Source organism: Elephantulus edwardii, unplaced genomic scaffold, assembly GCF_000299155.1.
Source record: "Elephantulus edwardii isolate Elephantulus edwardi_28Jun2011 unplaced genomic scaffold, EleEdw1.0 scaffold00047, whole genome shotgun sequence".
Taxonomy (NCBI): Eukaryota; Metazoa; Chordata; class Mammalia; order Macroscelidea; family Macroscelididae; genus Elephantulus; species Elephantulus edwardii.
Genome location: NW_006399797.1, coordinates 16,778,980 through 16,794,377, shown reverse-complemented (window position 1 = coordinate 16,794,377; position 15,398 = coordinate 16,778,980). Strand labels below are relative to the sequence as shown.

The 15,398-nt window shown below is 38.3% G+C and overlaps 1 protein-coding gene across 1 annotated transcript in view; it reads left to right on the top strand.

Annotated features, from left to right (window-relative positions):
- Nucleotides 1-15,398, top strand: part of BEST3 (bestrophin 3) — a 50,872-nt gene that overhangs the window by 22,664 nt on the left and 12,810 nt on the right. Inside the window, exons 5-8 of the mRNA XM_006886108.1 lie at nt 3,145-3,222; nt 3,332-3,484; nt 7,399-7,479; nt 9,389-9,540. Coding sequence (XP_006886170.1) covers nt 3,145-3,222; nt 3,332-3,484; nt 7,399-7,479; nt 9,389-9,540 — 464 coding nt within the window. The remainder of the gene's footprint in view (nt 1-3,144; nt 3,223-3,331; nt 3,485-7,398; nt 7,480-9,388; nt 9,541-15,398) is intronic.

Here is a 15,398-nt window from a genome sequence, read left to right as displayed (position 1 = left end):
ACCATCAAATTGGATCTGACTGGTACAGGAGACTGCCCCTCCTACAGCAGAGCATGAAGTAGAGTCTGGGTTCCCCCCCCCCAGGTGGTGCTGGGGTATTTTATAAATTCTAGCTAAAAGTCCCTTAACAGACATGTCATTACCAAATATTTTCTCCCAGTCTGTGGCTTTCGTTTTTACCCTGTTGGAGTTTTTTTTTGTGCATAGGGATTTGATTCTTAGAAGGTCCCATTCATCTGTTTTATACTCACCTGGTTGTAGGATTTTCAGGATGCTTGGGAGATTGTTCATGTTGTAGATTAGGACCTCTAAAGTTCTTCCAACCTTTTCTCTGATGAAGTTTATAGTCGTTGGTTTTACTACTAGGTCCTTGATCCACTTTGAGTTGGTTTTTTTGTATGGTGTGAGGTGAAACAAATGACAGTGAAAACACAACTTACCAAAACTTCTGGTAAACAGCCAAAGCAATAATTAGAGGTCCATTTATAGCAATAAGCAAACACATCAAAAGGCAAGAAAAATTATTATTGACTTTCTAACCTAACATCTCCATCAAATTGAAAAGAACTGCAAGAAAACCTGACACCCTCTAAAAAAACCCTGAAATTATAAATATTAGGGCATAAATAAGTGAAATAGAAAACAGAAAAACAATTGAAATTGCCAATAGAATCAGGAGTTGTTTCTTCAAAAAGAACAATAAAATTGACAAACCACTAGCAAAAAATAAAGCAAAGACACAATCTGAATAATAGATGAAAGGGACAATGTCACAACAGAACCAACTAAATTAAAAAAGTTATTGATGGAATATTATGAAAAACTATACTCAAACAAATATGAAATCCTACAGTAAATGGGCAAATACATAAACTTCACAACCTACCTAAACTGACACAGACCTAAATCAAACACCTGAACAGATCCATTACAAAAGAAAAAATTGGACAGGTAAGAAAACAACTTCCAACCAAAAAAACTCTTAGACCAGATGGTTTTACAAGGGAATTTTATCAAACATTCAGAGAAAACTGTCACCAATTCTACATAAGGTATTTCAGAAAATAAAAAAAGATGGAATTCTTCCAGACTCATTCTATGAAGCAGACATATCCTTCATACCAAAATCAGGCAAAGATACCACCAAAATAGAAAACTATAGGCCAATATCTCTCATGAACATTGATACAAAAATCCTGAATAATAAAAATCCTAACTAATAGAATTCAACAGTACATTAAAAAAAAAAATTGACCCTGACCAAGTGGGATACATGACTGGTATGCAAGGATGGCTGAACATAAGAAAAACAATCAGTGAATTCATCACATTAATAAAGCAAAGAACAAGGACCACATGATCCAATCCTTTGATGCAGAAAAAACCTTTGAAAAAATCGAACACCCTTTCCTGATTAAAACACCCAACAAAATAGGAATATAGGGAAATTTTTTCAACATAGTAAAACATATATAAGCAAACCCAAGAGCCATCATGGTTCTCAATGGAGAGAGATTAAAGGCATTCCCTTTGAGAACAGAAACTAGGCAAGGATACCCACTATCACCTCTCCTATTCAATATTGTATTGGAAGTCTTAGTGATAGCAATAAAGCAAGAGAAGGAAGTAAGAGATATCCATATTGGAAAAGAAGAGGTAAAATTATCTCTTTATGCAGATGATATGATAGTATACTTAAAAAACCCTAAAGTCTCAGCAAGAAAACTACTGGGCATAGTTGACTAGCAAAGTGGCAGGATTCAAAATCAACATTCATAAATGAATTGGATTTCTCTATAGTGACAAAGAGAATACAGAACTGGAGCTGAGAAAAACAATACCCTTCACAGTAGCTAATCACAATATTAAATACTTGGAAGTAAATTTCACTAGAACCACAGAGACCTATTCAAAGAAAATTATAAAACATTACTACAAGAAACCAAAAAAGACCTGGAAAAATAGGAGAATATACCATGCTCATAGATAGGAAGACTCAATATTGTGGAAATGACAGCTCTACCAAAGGCAATCTACAAGTTCAATGCAATCTCAATATAAATACCAATTCCGTTGTTCAATGAGATGAAAAAGGCAATGAGATGAAAAAGGGATGGCGGGGAAGAAGAACAAACTGGGGAGGAGAGTAGAGAGAATGGTGCAGCAATGAAGGAATGAAAACCCAAAATCCCTGTAAATGTTCATTAAAACTAATAAAATTTAATAATAATTAAAAAAAAATTTTTTAAAAAGGCAATTTCCAATTTCATCTGGAATGGAAAGAGACCCCAAATAAGCAAATCATTCCTGAAAAAGAGAAACAAGGTAGTAGGCGTCTCACTCACTCCCTGATCTCAAATTCTACCTACTACACAACCATGGTGGTCAAAACAGTGTGGTACTGATACAGTAATAAACACATATATCAGTGGAATGGAATTGAGAACCCAGAAATCAGCTCATTTACATGTAGTCAACTGATTTTTGACAAGGAGATGAAATCAGTTAAGTAAGGGAATGAAAGCCTCTTTAACAAATGGTGTTGGCAAAATTGGAAAATTATCTGTAGAAAATTCAAGAAATTTCTTATTTAAAATATTAACCATTGCCTTTCAGGCATCCCTCTGAACCAGTAAACTTGACAGAAATTATTGATTAAATATAATAAGAAATATTTTCTATAGTCTGGCTTATTTTACTACCTTAAGAATAAGATGTGCACATGTAATAATCTCCTGCACATTATTCAGTGGCATTCACTGGTATTTTGAGGACTTTTCTTTCAGAACCAATTTAGTAGCCTTGCATCATTTTCCAGACATATTCCTAAAAGATGTGCCCACAATCTGAATCCCAGTAAATATCTATTACTACACCTATATTTTTTTAACTTCAGTGAAGGTTTTACTAGTCCTGTTAGTTTTTTGCACAATCATATTTTGCTTTACAATATTACTATTGATTAATGTCATTACTTGCAATGTCTAATCAATCCTTTATTGTGTATTGCCTTTCCCGTCACTTATTTATTTATTAATCTTCACTCCCCTCTCCTTCCATTCCTATCCTGGTTAACTCTCTAATTTTATCTATGCATCATATCTCGTTTAGTAAACCATGATGTTGTATCTGTTTCCGGATTAGGAAATGAATCGATACCGCTCTTGGTGCAGCCTCTTATTCGGTTATGACTGGGTTGGGATTCCACTCGTTTACACCCAGGTATGAAATACTTGCGATGTGATTTTTTGTTTCCTCTTGCCCACTTTGGCTCTCCATCTTACTGTTGGTGACCAACACATGTTCTCACTCTGGTTTCTCTCTATTCCAGGTTGTCACTCTTGCTGTCTACACTTTCTTCTTTGCATGCCTGATTGGACGCCAGTTTTTGGATCCCACCAAAGGCTACGCAGGACATGACTTAGATCTCTACATTCCAATCTTTACTCTCCTACAGTTCTTCTTCTATGCAGGATGGCTCAAGGTAGCTGGCAGGCTCAGAATCCGAGACTTGCTCCATAATCACTGTCATGTTCCAAATGTCACCATGCTGATCCTTTCCTGAGTCTTTAGCAAATCATTCGTTTAACAGGTGATAGTTCAGAGATGCTTGATTTTGCAGCCAAGGATTAAAGTGGCAGGGTTGAAGTGAGTACTTCACTGCAGTTGGCTGAAGCAGCTCATTTATGCAGAGAGGTTGCAAGAAGAATACTCTTTTATGGCTATTGATTTTTTTTCCAAGTACATCCGTGTTCCCATTAGGATTACAATGATGTAATTAAAGCAAAACAGTGTACCTGCATTGATATTTTATACCACAAGCAACAACTGGGCAGAGTAAATGGAAGTAAACAAGAAGCCAGGGATTCCAGGCTTAAGCTAACACATTAAGACTGTGTTATTAATCTTGTTTTTAGTAGAGTCTGTAAAGAGATATGTGCAATTCCTTGTAATTCCCCCAGCTGCCCCAAAATTAAATATATCCTATTTGTGGAACCAGAACCAAGACCCGGAAAAGAATTCATGAGAATCAAAACCAGAAGCACCAAGATTATGATGACATTTGGGTTGTCCAGAAATTAAAAACAGATGAGAACAGTAAGAAGGGTTTGCCCAATTATTAGTGTAGGATTTGTTCCCACCACCATCCCTCCCCTCTCTCCCCCCAGTTCCTTGTTTATGTGTGGAAATAGCAGGATTGTGAATCTTAATACAGTGTTAGTCCTCTTTTGTCAACTTCCACAGGAAATTATGTGATGGAAAGGAAGGGGGGGGAAGAAGGCTTCATTATGTTAGTTTAAAGATTAGTTCAATAAAATAGTATTTTCAAATACTATTTGAAAAGCTACATGTTGTGCCTAGTCATTGCCTTCCAACCTGGGTCAACATGTTCCCTGGAGATGCTTTTACTTCCATTGGTTTGGATCTTAATCAGGAAAAAGAAAATATCCTGGCACTTCAAATTCTACCCCAAAGAGTAAAAGCATGCCCTTTACAAATGGCAAAATTGTTTTTAACTAGATGACAGGGTTTCTTAATTATTTTTACCCATTTAAGAGAGAGAAAGAACAAGAGACTAACAGCTGTCATTTCTCGTTAGAAGACAAAGTAGACTCTACCTTTATAAACACAGAATCACTGTCGTTGGTTCATGTGTTCAGTCGTTCTGGTTTTCACAGACCTTCCCCCCTGAGCTGTGCTGAGGTATGTCCGGGTGAGGTGTTTGGCCTCTGAGGAACGGTGGGCAATACCTTTCTCCTGATGTGCTTTCCGTATAAGATACTTTTAGCAAGCAAAATATTTTGTCTCTAAAATACTTATAAAAGGCAAAATATCTCTTAGCTCTGTTAAGAAGTGAGTGTTCCCACACCAATAGGTTGTATCCCCCTTTCTAAATAACTGTTCTCTCTTGTCCATTCTAGAAGTTATGCGTCTTTTCGGAGTGAAGGAAATCAGTCTTAAGCTTGTGAAAAATCACATTACCCAGTTATTTCCCAGAAATTAAGGATATCTTAGTGAGATAGTCAATTTGGAAACAAATTATGGAGAGTTGATGTGAATTGTGTGAATCCACCTGTGGCTCTGAAAGAGAATGATGGGAACTCTCCTCTCAATTTACAGCCTGAGAAATCCAGTGGCGGGTCAGCTATAAATCAGTCAAACTCGACAGCAGTGAGGGAAGATAGCATGAAGGAGCCCTGGCGGCACAGGAGAATAAGCAAGGGACTGCTAACCAAAATGTCTACAGTTCGAATCTTCCAGCCACTCTGCAAAACGTTGAGGCAGTCTGCTCCTGTCAGGGTTTACAACCCAGCAAATCCTATGGGGTAGTTTGAGTCTGTACCATAGGGTCACTGTTGCAATCCGTGGCAGTGAGGATTTTGTTGTTGTTATTTGTTTGTTTTGTCTTAAAATAACGTATGCAAGACTGATCCCATAAAAGTGAAAGTCTGTACAGAGAAGTATTTTCAATATGCAACCTCTGCCACATTTCATTCAAGCAACAGGCCAGGTATGAAAAAGGTGAATATCCCTTGGAATTAAAAATAAAGGGCTTTGGTATGGATATTGCTGGTTTGAGCACAGGCTGTCCCTAGTAGAGTCCCTTAGAGTAAGGGAGTTACTTCTCTAAGTAGCCACTGGTTCTTAATGCTGGTTTTACATTAACAGCTCTTAAGAGCTTTAAATAATCCAGATGCCTGGACTCAACCCAGCACAAATTACCATATTTTATATAAACAACAACTGCACTGTATGTTTTGGGGCTTTTTGTGGAGTTTTGGGTTTTGTTATGGTTTGATTTGGGGTTGGTTTTTTTGTTGTTGTTGGTTGTTGTTTTTTTTTTGGTCTGAGAGTGTGTGTGTCTGTGGTTTTATGTTGGTTGTTTTGCAACCTGCTGCACTCCCTGGCACATTCATTTCCTATATGTATTATGTGTGTTAGTGAGACTATTATTTGTAGACATGCTTTATATGTAGAAAATACAGTAAATCAGAATCTCTTTGGAGAATTAGGATACAGGCATCAGGTTTTATTTATTTATTTGTTTGTTTTGTTTTAAGTTCCTAGAGGAGTTAATATGCCATCAAATTTGCAAACCACTACTTCAAGCAGTTACATTCAAATCTTAAAAGTAAATGGATGAATTTTTTTTTTTACTGAATGATCACAAACTCTAGAAACTTGACTGATCACATCAGACCAAAGCATACACTGAAAAATTTTTCCCTTATGCCTCATGTAAACACTCATAAGCAGTTCCAGATAGTAATAATATGCAAGAGGAATTACTAAGAAGCAAAAATTAGAGGTGAGTCATATTGGCCTTTAAATCTCTTCCTGAAAAGACATTCAGTTCCAGAACATGATAAGGATATTCGATATTGACCAAATATTAGAAGATAGGTGGTAAGGAACTGCGTGAACTTTTCCCAGCAGGAAAACTGACTTACTGGTAAACAACGAACCCTTTGGTAAAACCAGACAGGATTCTAATTCCAACTTTATGACTTAATAATTGTCTAACTCATTCATTTCGGTAATTATATTCACCAATTCTGAGCATTTATGCTATGATCAAGTGTATCATTTAGGAGTTAAATCCAATAATTGTGAAATCTCTGTTATTCTTTTTAGTATTGATTTACCACTTTCTTGGCTATTTAACCTTCCTCATGTTTGCAATTCCTCTTGTCAAATGAATGTGTGTAAATTATTTGAAACAGGAGCATATATGCCTCATCAGGGTTGGGGTGAGACAGAGAAAAATTGGATAAATTATGTATACTGCACTGAAACAGATGAGGGAGAGAACAGTATAAAAGCGATATATGATTGGTTATTATGGCTATGACGGGAGTCCAGAGTGAAGGTTTCATAGTGGAGTGTACTGGTGGGGAGGGGGCATTGTATACCGATGAGGGAATTTTTCTTTTACTTTTCAGAGAGAGGAGGGAACTGGAGGTGAGAGGTGGGCAGGGAGAAAAATACAACAATGAATGAATGGATATCCAAAAATTCTGTAAATGTTCATTAAAATTAATAAAAAATATATCTAACATAGTACTTACGTATCTGTGCCCCAATATTTATTGGTTTGATTTGTACTGACGATCAGTCATTTGACTCTTAACTAGTTCATGGTTTCTCTCACAGTGGATCCCACATTTTCACCCGCTGACTTGACAGATCAGTTTGGGAGCATCAATACATCAGTCATGGCTTGAGTGCCAGTTTCAATCAGATCACTATCTGTGTCTGTCAAACTACCCTCTTTCCTTTAGGCCTCATATTAGGAAAGTAACAAAAAGAAGCAGAGAGTAAAGGAGGGATCATTTTCAATCTCCAGTCTTAGTGTTCTTAAGCCTTCTGATGGATTTATTTTGTTTTTAACTGCAGGTAGCCGAGCAGCTTATCAACCCTTTTGGAGAAGATGATGACGATTTTGAAACTAATTGGTGCATTGATAGAAATTTGCAGGTTAGAGGAGCTTTTCTTTCGTTTACATTAAGAATGAATCACAGTCATGTTTCAAATCTGAGCAGACTCTGAATTCAGGCTATGGACTGACTTTTAGCTGTAAATGAAATAAATCTGCTATTTAATTTGTTGTCTCTGTTCTGTTGGGGCTACAGAGCTCCCAGGTGTCAGTTTCTGTGTACAGTGGACCCTTGAACAGCACAGGTTTGAACCCTTCAGGTCCGCTTATGTGCACATTGGTCTTTTCCTTTTGCTGTTTCAGTGAGCTCAAGTGGTGTAAGTATTCGCTTTAAACACGAAGTGATACTAATCATCTCTATTGAACAGGTCCTCTCTAGTATATGCCCACTTCAAGGGTCAACTGTAAAGTATATGTGTATTTTTTTTTTACTGTGCAGGATGCTGAGGGCCCTAATTCCCACATTGTTCAAAGATGAACTGTGACTTAGTCTTTTCCAGGTAGACATTTGAAAAGCTCTGGTGTCGTAGTGCATAGGGAGTTGGGATGCTAACCCAAAGATGGAGCTGCTCTGGTAGTTCAGGTCCACCAGCGGTTCCTCAAGATGGGCATGAAGGGGCTAGGGTGGGCGGGGGGTGGGGGGAGCAAACTCCTCCTGTGCAATTTATTACATCCTCAGAAACCCAACAGAGAATCAACTATGATTTCGTTCTGGCTTAGCAGCAATGAGAGAAGTAGAATTTTAAGCCAATTGCCAGTTTCTTTATTAATTTCCATCTCAGTACAGATCAGTGGCTTTAATTTCATTTGTTTTCTTTTGCAACCCAGAGAGACGAACATACATGGCAGGCAGGCACTATCTGATGTGAATCGCTTCAGTCTCCAGCAGTTGGCCATGAGGGGCCCAGGCTAAGCCACTTGTGTTCAGGTCTACCAGAATTACACCAAATAGGTGTCAGGCCCTTACCAGAGAGTACAATACTAGAGAAGCTTTGCATGAAGAACCATAGTGAGGGCATTCAGGAGAGATTCTCCTGGGTCCATTCCCTTCCCGAGACCATCCTACTGACTAAGGCCTGTGTGCATTTGTGTCCAGTCCTTGCCCAGTGCTTTAAGACGCTCACACTTCACAGATCAGACTGTCTCTCTCTTAGGGAAAATATAATTCCAAGGCTCCTCAATATTTGTAAACAATGGAGGTTCCCAAGGATTATTAATTTCTTCACACAACAATTTGTCAAAGACAAAAGAAGAAACCTCTATAGCACCAGGCTAGAGATACATTTTCCCAAACAAACAAATGGAAAGTTCAGGACTTATAAGAAATGATGTTGTTGTATACCTTCGAGTGGAAACCTACCCATAGCTGACCCTCTGGCAGGTTTTCAGAGGCAGTTATTCACACAGAAGGAGATTGTCCATCCTTCTCCTGTAGAGCGGCTGGTAGACTGGAACCATGTGCCTTTGGGACTGCAGCACAGCTTCCTGCCACTAGGCTACCAGTGATGTTATTGTTGTTGTTATATACTATCAAATTGCTTACCCATTGTAAATATGTTTATACTGTCAACATAATGGAATGTTGAGAATCTTTCACTTTCCTATAATATGTGGAGTTGTCTTGATAATGTCAAGATGGCCACTAGAAAACTGGTCACTTTGGACAAAGTAGAAAAAGATGTCAATGGTGAACAATGGAGAAAGTATTTCTCTTTCTTCCAGATAAGATATACCTCCCCTTAGGGCACATGTCTTGATGAAGCATATACCTCCATGGCCAAGTCCTCTAGTGCACCAACTTGTACAATTCTCTGTGTCAACACTGGAGTCAGTAAGCATGAATATTTACAGAGGTTATACCCTAGCCGACCATTCCATCCATGGGAACTTACTCCTTTCCTTTCTATAATTCACATTTGAATTATTCTAATATTCTAACAATGATTTTAGGTCTCTCTTTTAGCTGTGGATGAAATGCACATGAGCCTCCCCAAGCTGAAGAAGGACATTTACTGGGATGATTCTGCTGCTCGGCCACCATACACACTGGCCGCTGCCGACTACTGCATACCCTCGTTTCTGGGGTCAACCACCCAAATGGGGTAAGTGTGTTTCTTTCAATCTCTAGTATTTAGAAAACAAGTAAGGCACTGTCCTGATCTTTTTACACCTTGGCATTAAAGTTACTTTCATGGCAGTTCTCAGTTATTATTAAATATATTCTATTTTACAAATGTAGCCTTTTCATAATTTTAGATAGAATTAAGAAGTTCAAGGTGTAAGAGATTGTAGTTTCTGGTTTAAGTATAGTAGTTCTGATTTTTTTTTAAATCAATATTAAGCCTGGCATTTAGGGAAGTGTAATGTGTTCATAGCGGGGTCTGCTGCAGCCCCAAAGGCCATGACACCCTGGCAGTTCAAATCCAACTGCAGCTCCAAGAGAAAGATGGGCGGCCTTCTCCTTTGTGATTTACAGCCTTGAAATCCAATAGACAGTCAGTTATAAGTCATCCCCAGCTCACTGATAATTAGTTGAATTTTACAATTTCTGTTTTGCTATTCTTTCCTAGTATGGCAATCTTTTTTTGCCATGGTTGTAAAACTCTCCTCCTTCCCCGCACCCCCACTATCAACTTGAAGAGTCATTTAAATTCCTATCTCAATTAAATGTGTTTCTAAGAAATATTCTTTGATCAAATACCATATGTAGTTGCTGAGTTAGGCTGTTTTGGAGACACGCTAATTTTAAGAAATGGGATAAATTTTATAAAATATTTTCTCTAAGATTGCAATTCAGTCCAAGTATGTTCAATGCACAAGTAAATCTGTTTCATAGTTTTAATATAACTATCTGTTCCTATATATTTTAGCTATGAATGAGACTTGAAGTTAATCATGCACTGTTCTTGAATAATTAAATCTTATCATGTACTGGATTTTGATGAAATGTGTGAATATAAGAGAAACAAATATATTTGCTGAAGACAGATGCCACAGTTTCTAAGAAACAAAGGAAAATTTGCACATATTTGATAAAATAAAAAGAACTAGATAGAAGAAAAAGGGAAACCTCTGTGACATTTTTCTTACAACTTTGGACAAAAGTGTGGCTTACTGTTCCTGAAGGCAGCCTTAAACAGATTTTGGACTAGGTCCATGTCCTGTTTCTCTCTGTCTTCTCCCCACCCTCTTCTTTCCTTACTCTGGATATCTAGCTTGAAGACTCTTCCTCCAACACTTTTAGGTGGTGGTGGTGTGTGCTGCCAACCCAGTTCCTTCTCATACAACCTCATGTGACAGAGTAATGTTTCCTCGGCCAGTTCCTTCTCATACAACTCATGTGACAGAGTAATGTTTCCTCGGCTGTAATTGTGACAGGCAGGGGCTCTGGTGGCAGAGTCCACACTGTTGCTGCTAACCAAAAGGCCACGTGTGTCCAGTAATTCAAACTCACCAGTGGTCCCTCAAATGGAGGGTTGCTATGAGTTGGAATAGACTCTGTGGCAATGAGAATTTAGTTTACCTTTAACAGAAACAGATCCCAAGGTCTTTCTCCTAAAGAACAGATGATAAATTGGAACTAGCAGGATTCCTTTCACTACTGTTGGCCATTTTAGGTTTCTGAGGCTATAAATTGCCCAAGAAGAGATTGTTTCCCCTTCTCCCATGGAGCTGGTGGTGGACCTGACCCACAAAAGAGTAGGCAGTGAATAGATAGAAAGTGAAAATGAAAAGAACATTATGGAATGAATGAGGTACGGTAATTCATGATAAGGAACAAGATACTCATGGTTGAGGGGGAAGCTAAAGAAAAGTTTACACATAGAAACTGGCATGGGAGGTTGGCGGGGGTGGGATGGGAGTGAGAGGGGAGCAGAGATTAGTAGATACATGGGTAGGGTGATGGGAAAAGCAAGGCACGGTTAGGTTTGATGAGATGTGATAATAAATGTTGTTGATTAATTGTAATTAATGTTCTAAAGCAAGCTGTGTATGAATGAGAACAAAGTCTGTAAGTCAGCAGCACAGTTCCTACAAACTCCAGCAGAGCTCAAACATCTGCTAATCTCCACAAATAATGACTTGTGGCATTCCTTCTCTACACTCCTCCCTGATGCTGAAAGCCTTTCTAGACCTAAAGAGAAAGATAACTGAGCATGCAATTTCAGGTAAATGATGAGAAGGATTTAGAAGCCAGTAGGTTTTCCTTAGACCTCTGGTGACCTGATCCATAGAATGCTCCTTCGCTAACCCAAAGACCCCGTGTCCACTGTATTAGAGGAGAAAGTTGGACAGTCAAGATTTACATCCTCAGAAACCCAGTAGGAGGCACTGTGAGTCAGAATCAACTCAGTGAACTTGCCTTGTAACCTCAGAAGAAGCCCCAGAGGAAGATGGCTTTTCCGTGCTGCTCTTGCTTCTGCTTCTGGAGATAATTCTAAGGCTGGATTCTCTTTCTCCGTGCTGCTCCTGGGCTCAAACACTCACTACCTCCAGCCCATCATTCACTTTTCTTGAAGAATAACTTCCTGTTACATGTTCTTCTCAGCATTTACTAATGTGTTCCTCAGTGATGACCTTCCCTTACATATGACAACCTTCTCAATTTTGAAATTAATAAGAAATGTTTTTCTGGGAGGTTTTTTTTAAGGTAATTTTTTTACTTTATCTCTCTACCTTAAACATTGATTAGTGTATGAACTGTATGATTTAGTTTGTAAAAGAAGAGACTGTCACCTTTGATAGGGCTAGAGAATCGTTATGAGAACTCTGTACATGAACATGCATGTTCCATCTCTAATATCCAGTCTTTGTTCCTGTTGTCTCATGATGGTTATCTTTATCTCTGTTTTTATTCTAGTTGCATAATTTTACAATATCCATATCCATGATCTTTAGAATGTATTAAGAAGTGTATTTCTCTTATTTTATGTAGAAACATAGAATTACTGATTTCCCAAACCTAGGAGATAATCTACCCCAAGAAGATTACTGAGAGATTGTTCTTCTTGTGTGTACTTTTAAGTTGAAACTAACTCATCACTGACTCCTCAGTGGTTTTTCAGAGGCATTTAATTGCATGGGAGGAGTTTCCCATCTTTCTCCATGACTGAGAAGATTAGATGGGATTATAAATATGAATACATCTAGAGATTATATTGTATTGTTATATAGCTATAATGTATTATTGTTTTCAACTCACAGATCTCTTATTTATGGATGTTAAACTTAGATTCAGAAAGAATAAATACCCAAATATCTATTTTTCTATTGGGAGCTCTGATGGCCTAGTGGTAAGAACCTACACTGCAATCCCAAAGGTGTACAGCTCGAATCCACCAGCTGCTCTGAGGCGGAAGGATGATCGGTCTCTTCCCATGTGATTAAAAACCCCACTGGAAAGTCAGCTATACGTTGGTTCCAACTTGACAGCACACAGCAACAACATTTTCTATTAAACTCATATCAGAATTTTGCTACAGAAAATAAAACACCTAAGGGAAAGCCTAGAAATAGGGCTTCTAAGAATGAAGAAAACATTATCAGTTGTCAGAGAAAACTCCTCTGAAGATGCATATTTGCTGGCATGACGGTAAGTGGTACTGGCAACGGCCAGATTCTATTGAGGGAGACTCTGTGAGATTTTTTTTAACTCACCTGTCAGAACTAACTAGTCAAAGGAAGTATCAGGCAAAATATCAGATGATCTTGATTTTCTGTGTGAATGTGGACTGTTGAAACAGTCTTACACTCTATGAGGTGTCACTGCAGAATATAGGCTTTGAAGAGTCACAGGAATGTCCTCCTTGATATGTTAGTGTCAGTTCTTCCCACAATTGAGTATTGTTGTTGTTTGGTTCTGTTGGATGAGTTCCAACTCAAAGCGACCTTATGTACAACAGTCCTGATTGGATATTAGACAACATATGGCTGGTTTCACTGCCCTCCTAGTGACAAAATAGTAGCCAGCAGCCCCAGGCTCACCACCTATGGAAAGAGCACGTCTTTTTTTTTTTTCTTTTTGAACTTAAAACATTTCAAACAGAAGTACAATATTTGAGTTTAATTTGCCCTGCTTAGCCATGTTTGGCTAACATGCCCATTCCTGAACTAATCACTAATGACATGGAGAGATAATATTTTGATTGGCCAAGCCATGTCATCTTTGGACCAAGTGATGTAGTCCCAAATAATCATGTGGAAATAAGTCATTCTTTAACAAAAATGAAGCTGCTATTATCAGAAAAATGAATGGTTTTGTTTGACAGTGTCTGTCCTCCAAAATCAGAAAAAGCACATCTCTGACCATTAACTACTAGGTCAGAGTCAAGTGAGTGAAGCTCTCTGCAAGAGAAAAGTAAGAATTATTTGGTATCACAAGTGGTGATGCTTGGCCGAATAAATGAACTCTTTACATTGGGTGGCGAGCAGGTGTCACTTCTGAGGTGAGCTTTTTAGAAAAGTGCCTACTGCTTGATGAAATGTAAAATTCTTCCCAGGATAAACAAATGTTCACTTTCATATTCTGCTCAAGGTGTTCACTTCAATTCTACTTAAATTAAATTTCCCTTTTTTCCATAGCAGTGTTTCTAGTTCGTGGCCATAATCCCATGACCCCAAAACTAAAAAATCAAGACAATAATAAAAAAATTAACTGATCAAAAAGTACTAGCCAAGACAACCTGAGAAATTACTCTGCCTCATGTTCTCTTTCCCAGCTGGCACGCCATTCATTTCCACTAAGAAAGGGAATGCCTTGGGAACAGTTATTCTGTTCACTATACTCAGAACAATGTTCAATGTATTGCTGTATTTTCTGTGCATTTACCAAGTATACATTACTGACCTGAAGTAAGTTTTTGGCCCTTTTGCTCTCAAGTTCAAATTTGTACCTTCATTTATGGACTTGAGTCACTTATTTGCTTATGAAAATTTTTTCTCAATTCTATTACATGGTGAGTTCTATAACAGAACTCTGTTGGCCTGATGATTAAGGAGTTGAGCTGCTAATGCAAAGACAGGCAATTCAAATTCACCCAGCTTCTCCCCAGGGGGGAAAAAATGGACAATTTCTTCCCTTAAAGTTTACAGCCTCTGAAAACCTGACAAGCCACTAGAGGGTAAGCTATGAGTTAGTTCCAACCCAATGGCAAATAGGATGAAGATTTCAGATGCTAGATATAAAAACAAAAACAAAAAACCCACCCCTTAATATCATTGTTTCTGAGGATGTCAGTTGCACTGGAGGAGATTGCCCGTCTTTATCCTTTGGAGCCACTGGTAGATTCAAACTTCCAGAAAGATGTAGCTTTGGGTTTAGCAGCACAGCTCTATACATACTATGCCAGCAGAGCTCCCTAAGTGCTAGAGGTAGGTAATAATAAAAAAGACCATTTTTAACCTCAGATGCATGATGAAGAGACAAGTTACAATACAATAAAGTCAATTTAACAATAGAGGAGTGTGCAAAGTCGTATGCACACACAGTGATGTGTACTTGGCCCAGCCTTCTTGATTTTGGAGAGTCATGTAGTGTGAGTCAGGAGCATGGAATCAAGGAAAGGCTTTTTGGTTTTGTTTTAGGTGAGTAGGATGGTATATTTTTATTTTGTGTTCTTTTATGACATTTTAAAATGAGAGCCTTGAGCATATGTAAGGAGCCATGGTGGTGCTGTAGGGAGCTCTGTGAGTAAGGAGTTTCACAGTCAACTCAAAGGCAGATAGTTTGAACCCATCAGTAGCTCCATAGGAGAAAGATGAGACATCTCCTTCTGTATGATTCACAGCCCCTGAAAACCAACTGGAAGGTCAGTGGGGAGTTGGTTACAACTCAAAGGCAATGAGTTGTTTGGTGCAGGTTGCACTATAGGTTAAGCTGGACTGCTAAATAAAAGGTCTGAAATCAAACCCACCTAGCTGCCCAGTGGGAGAAATATGAGACCATCTTCTCTTGTAATCG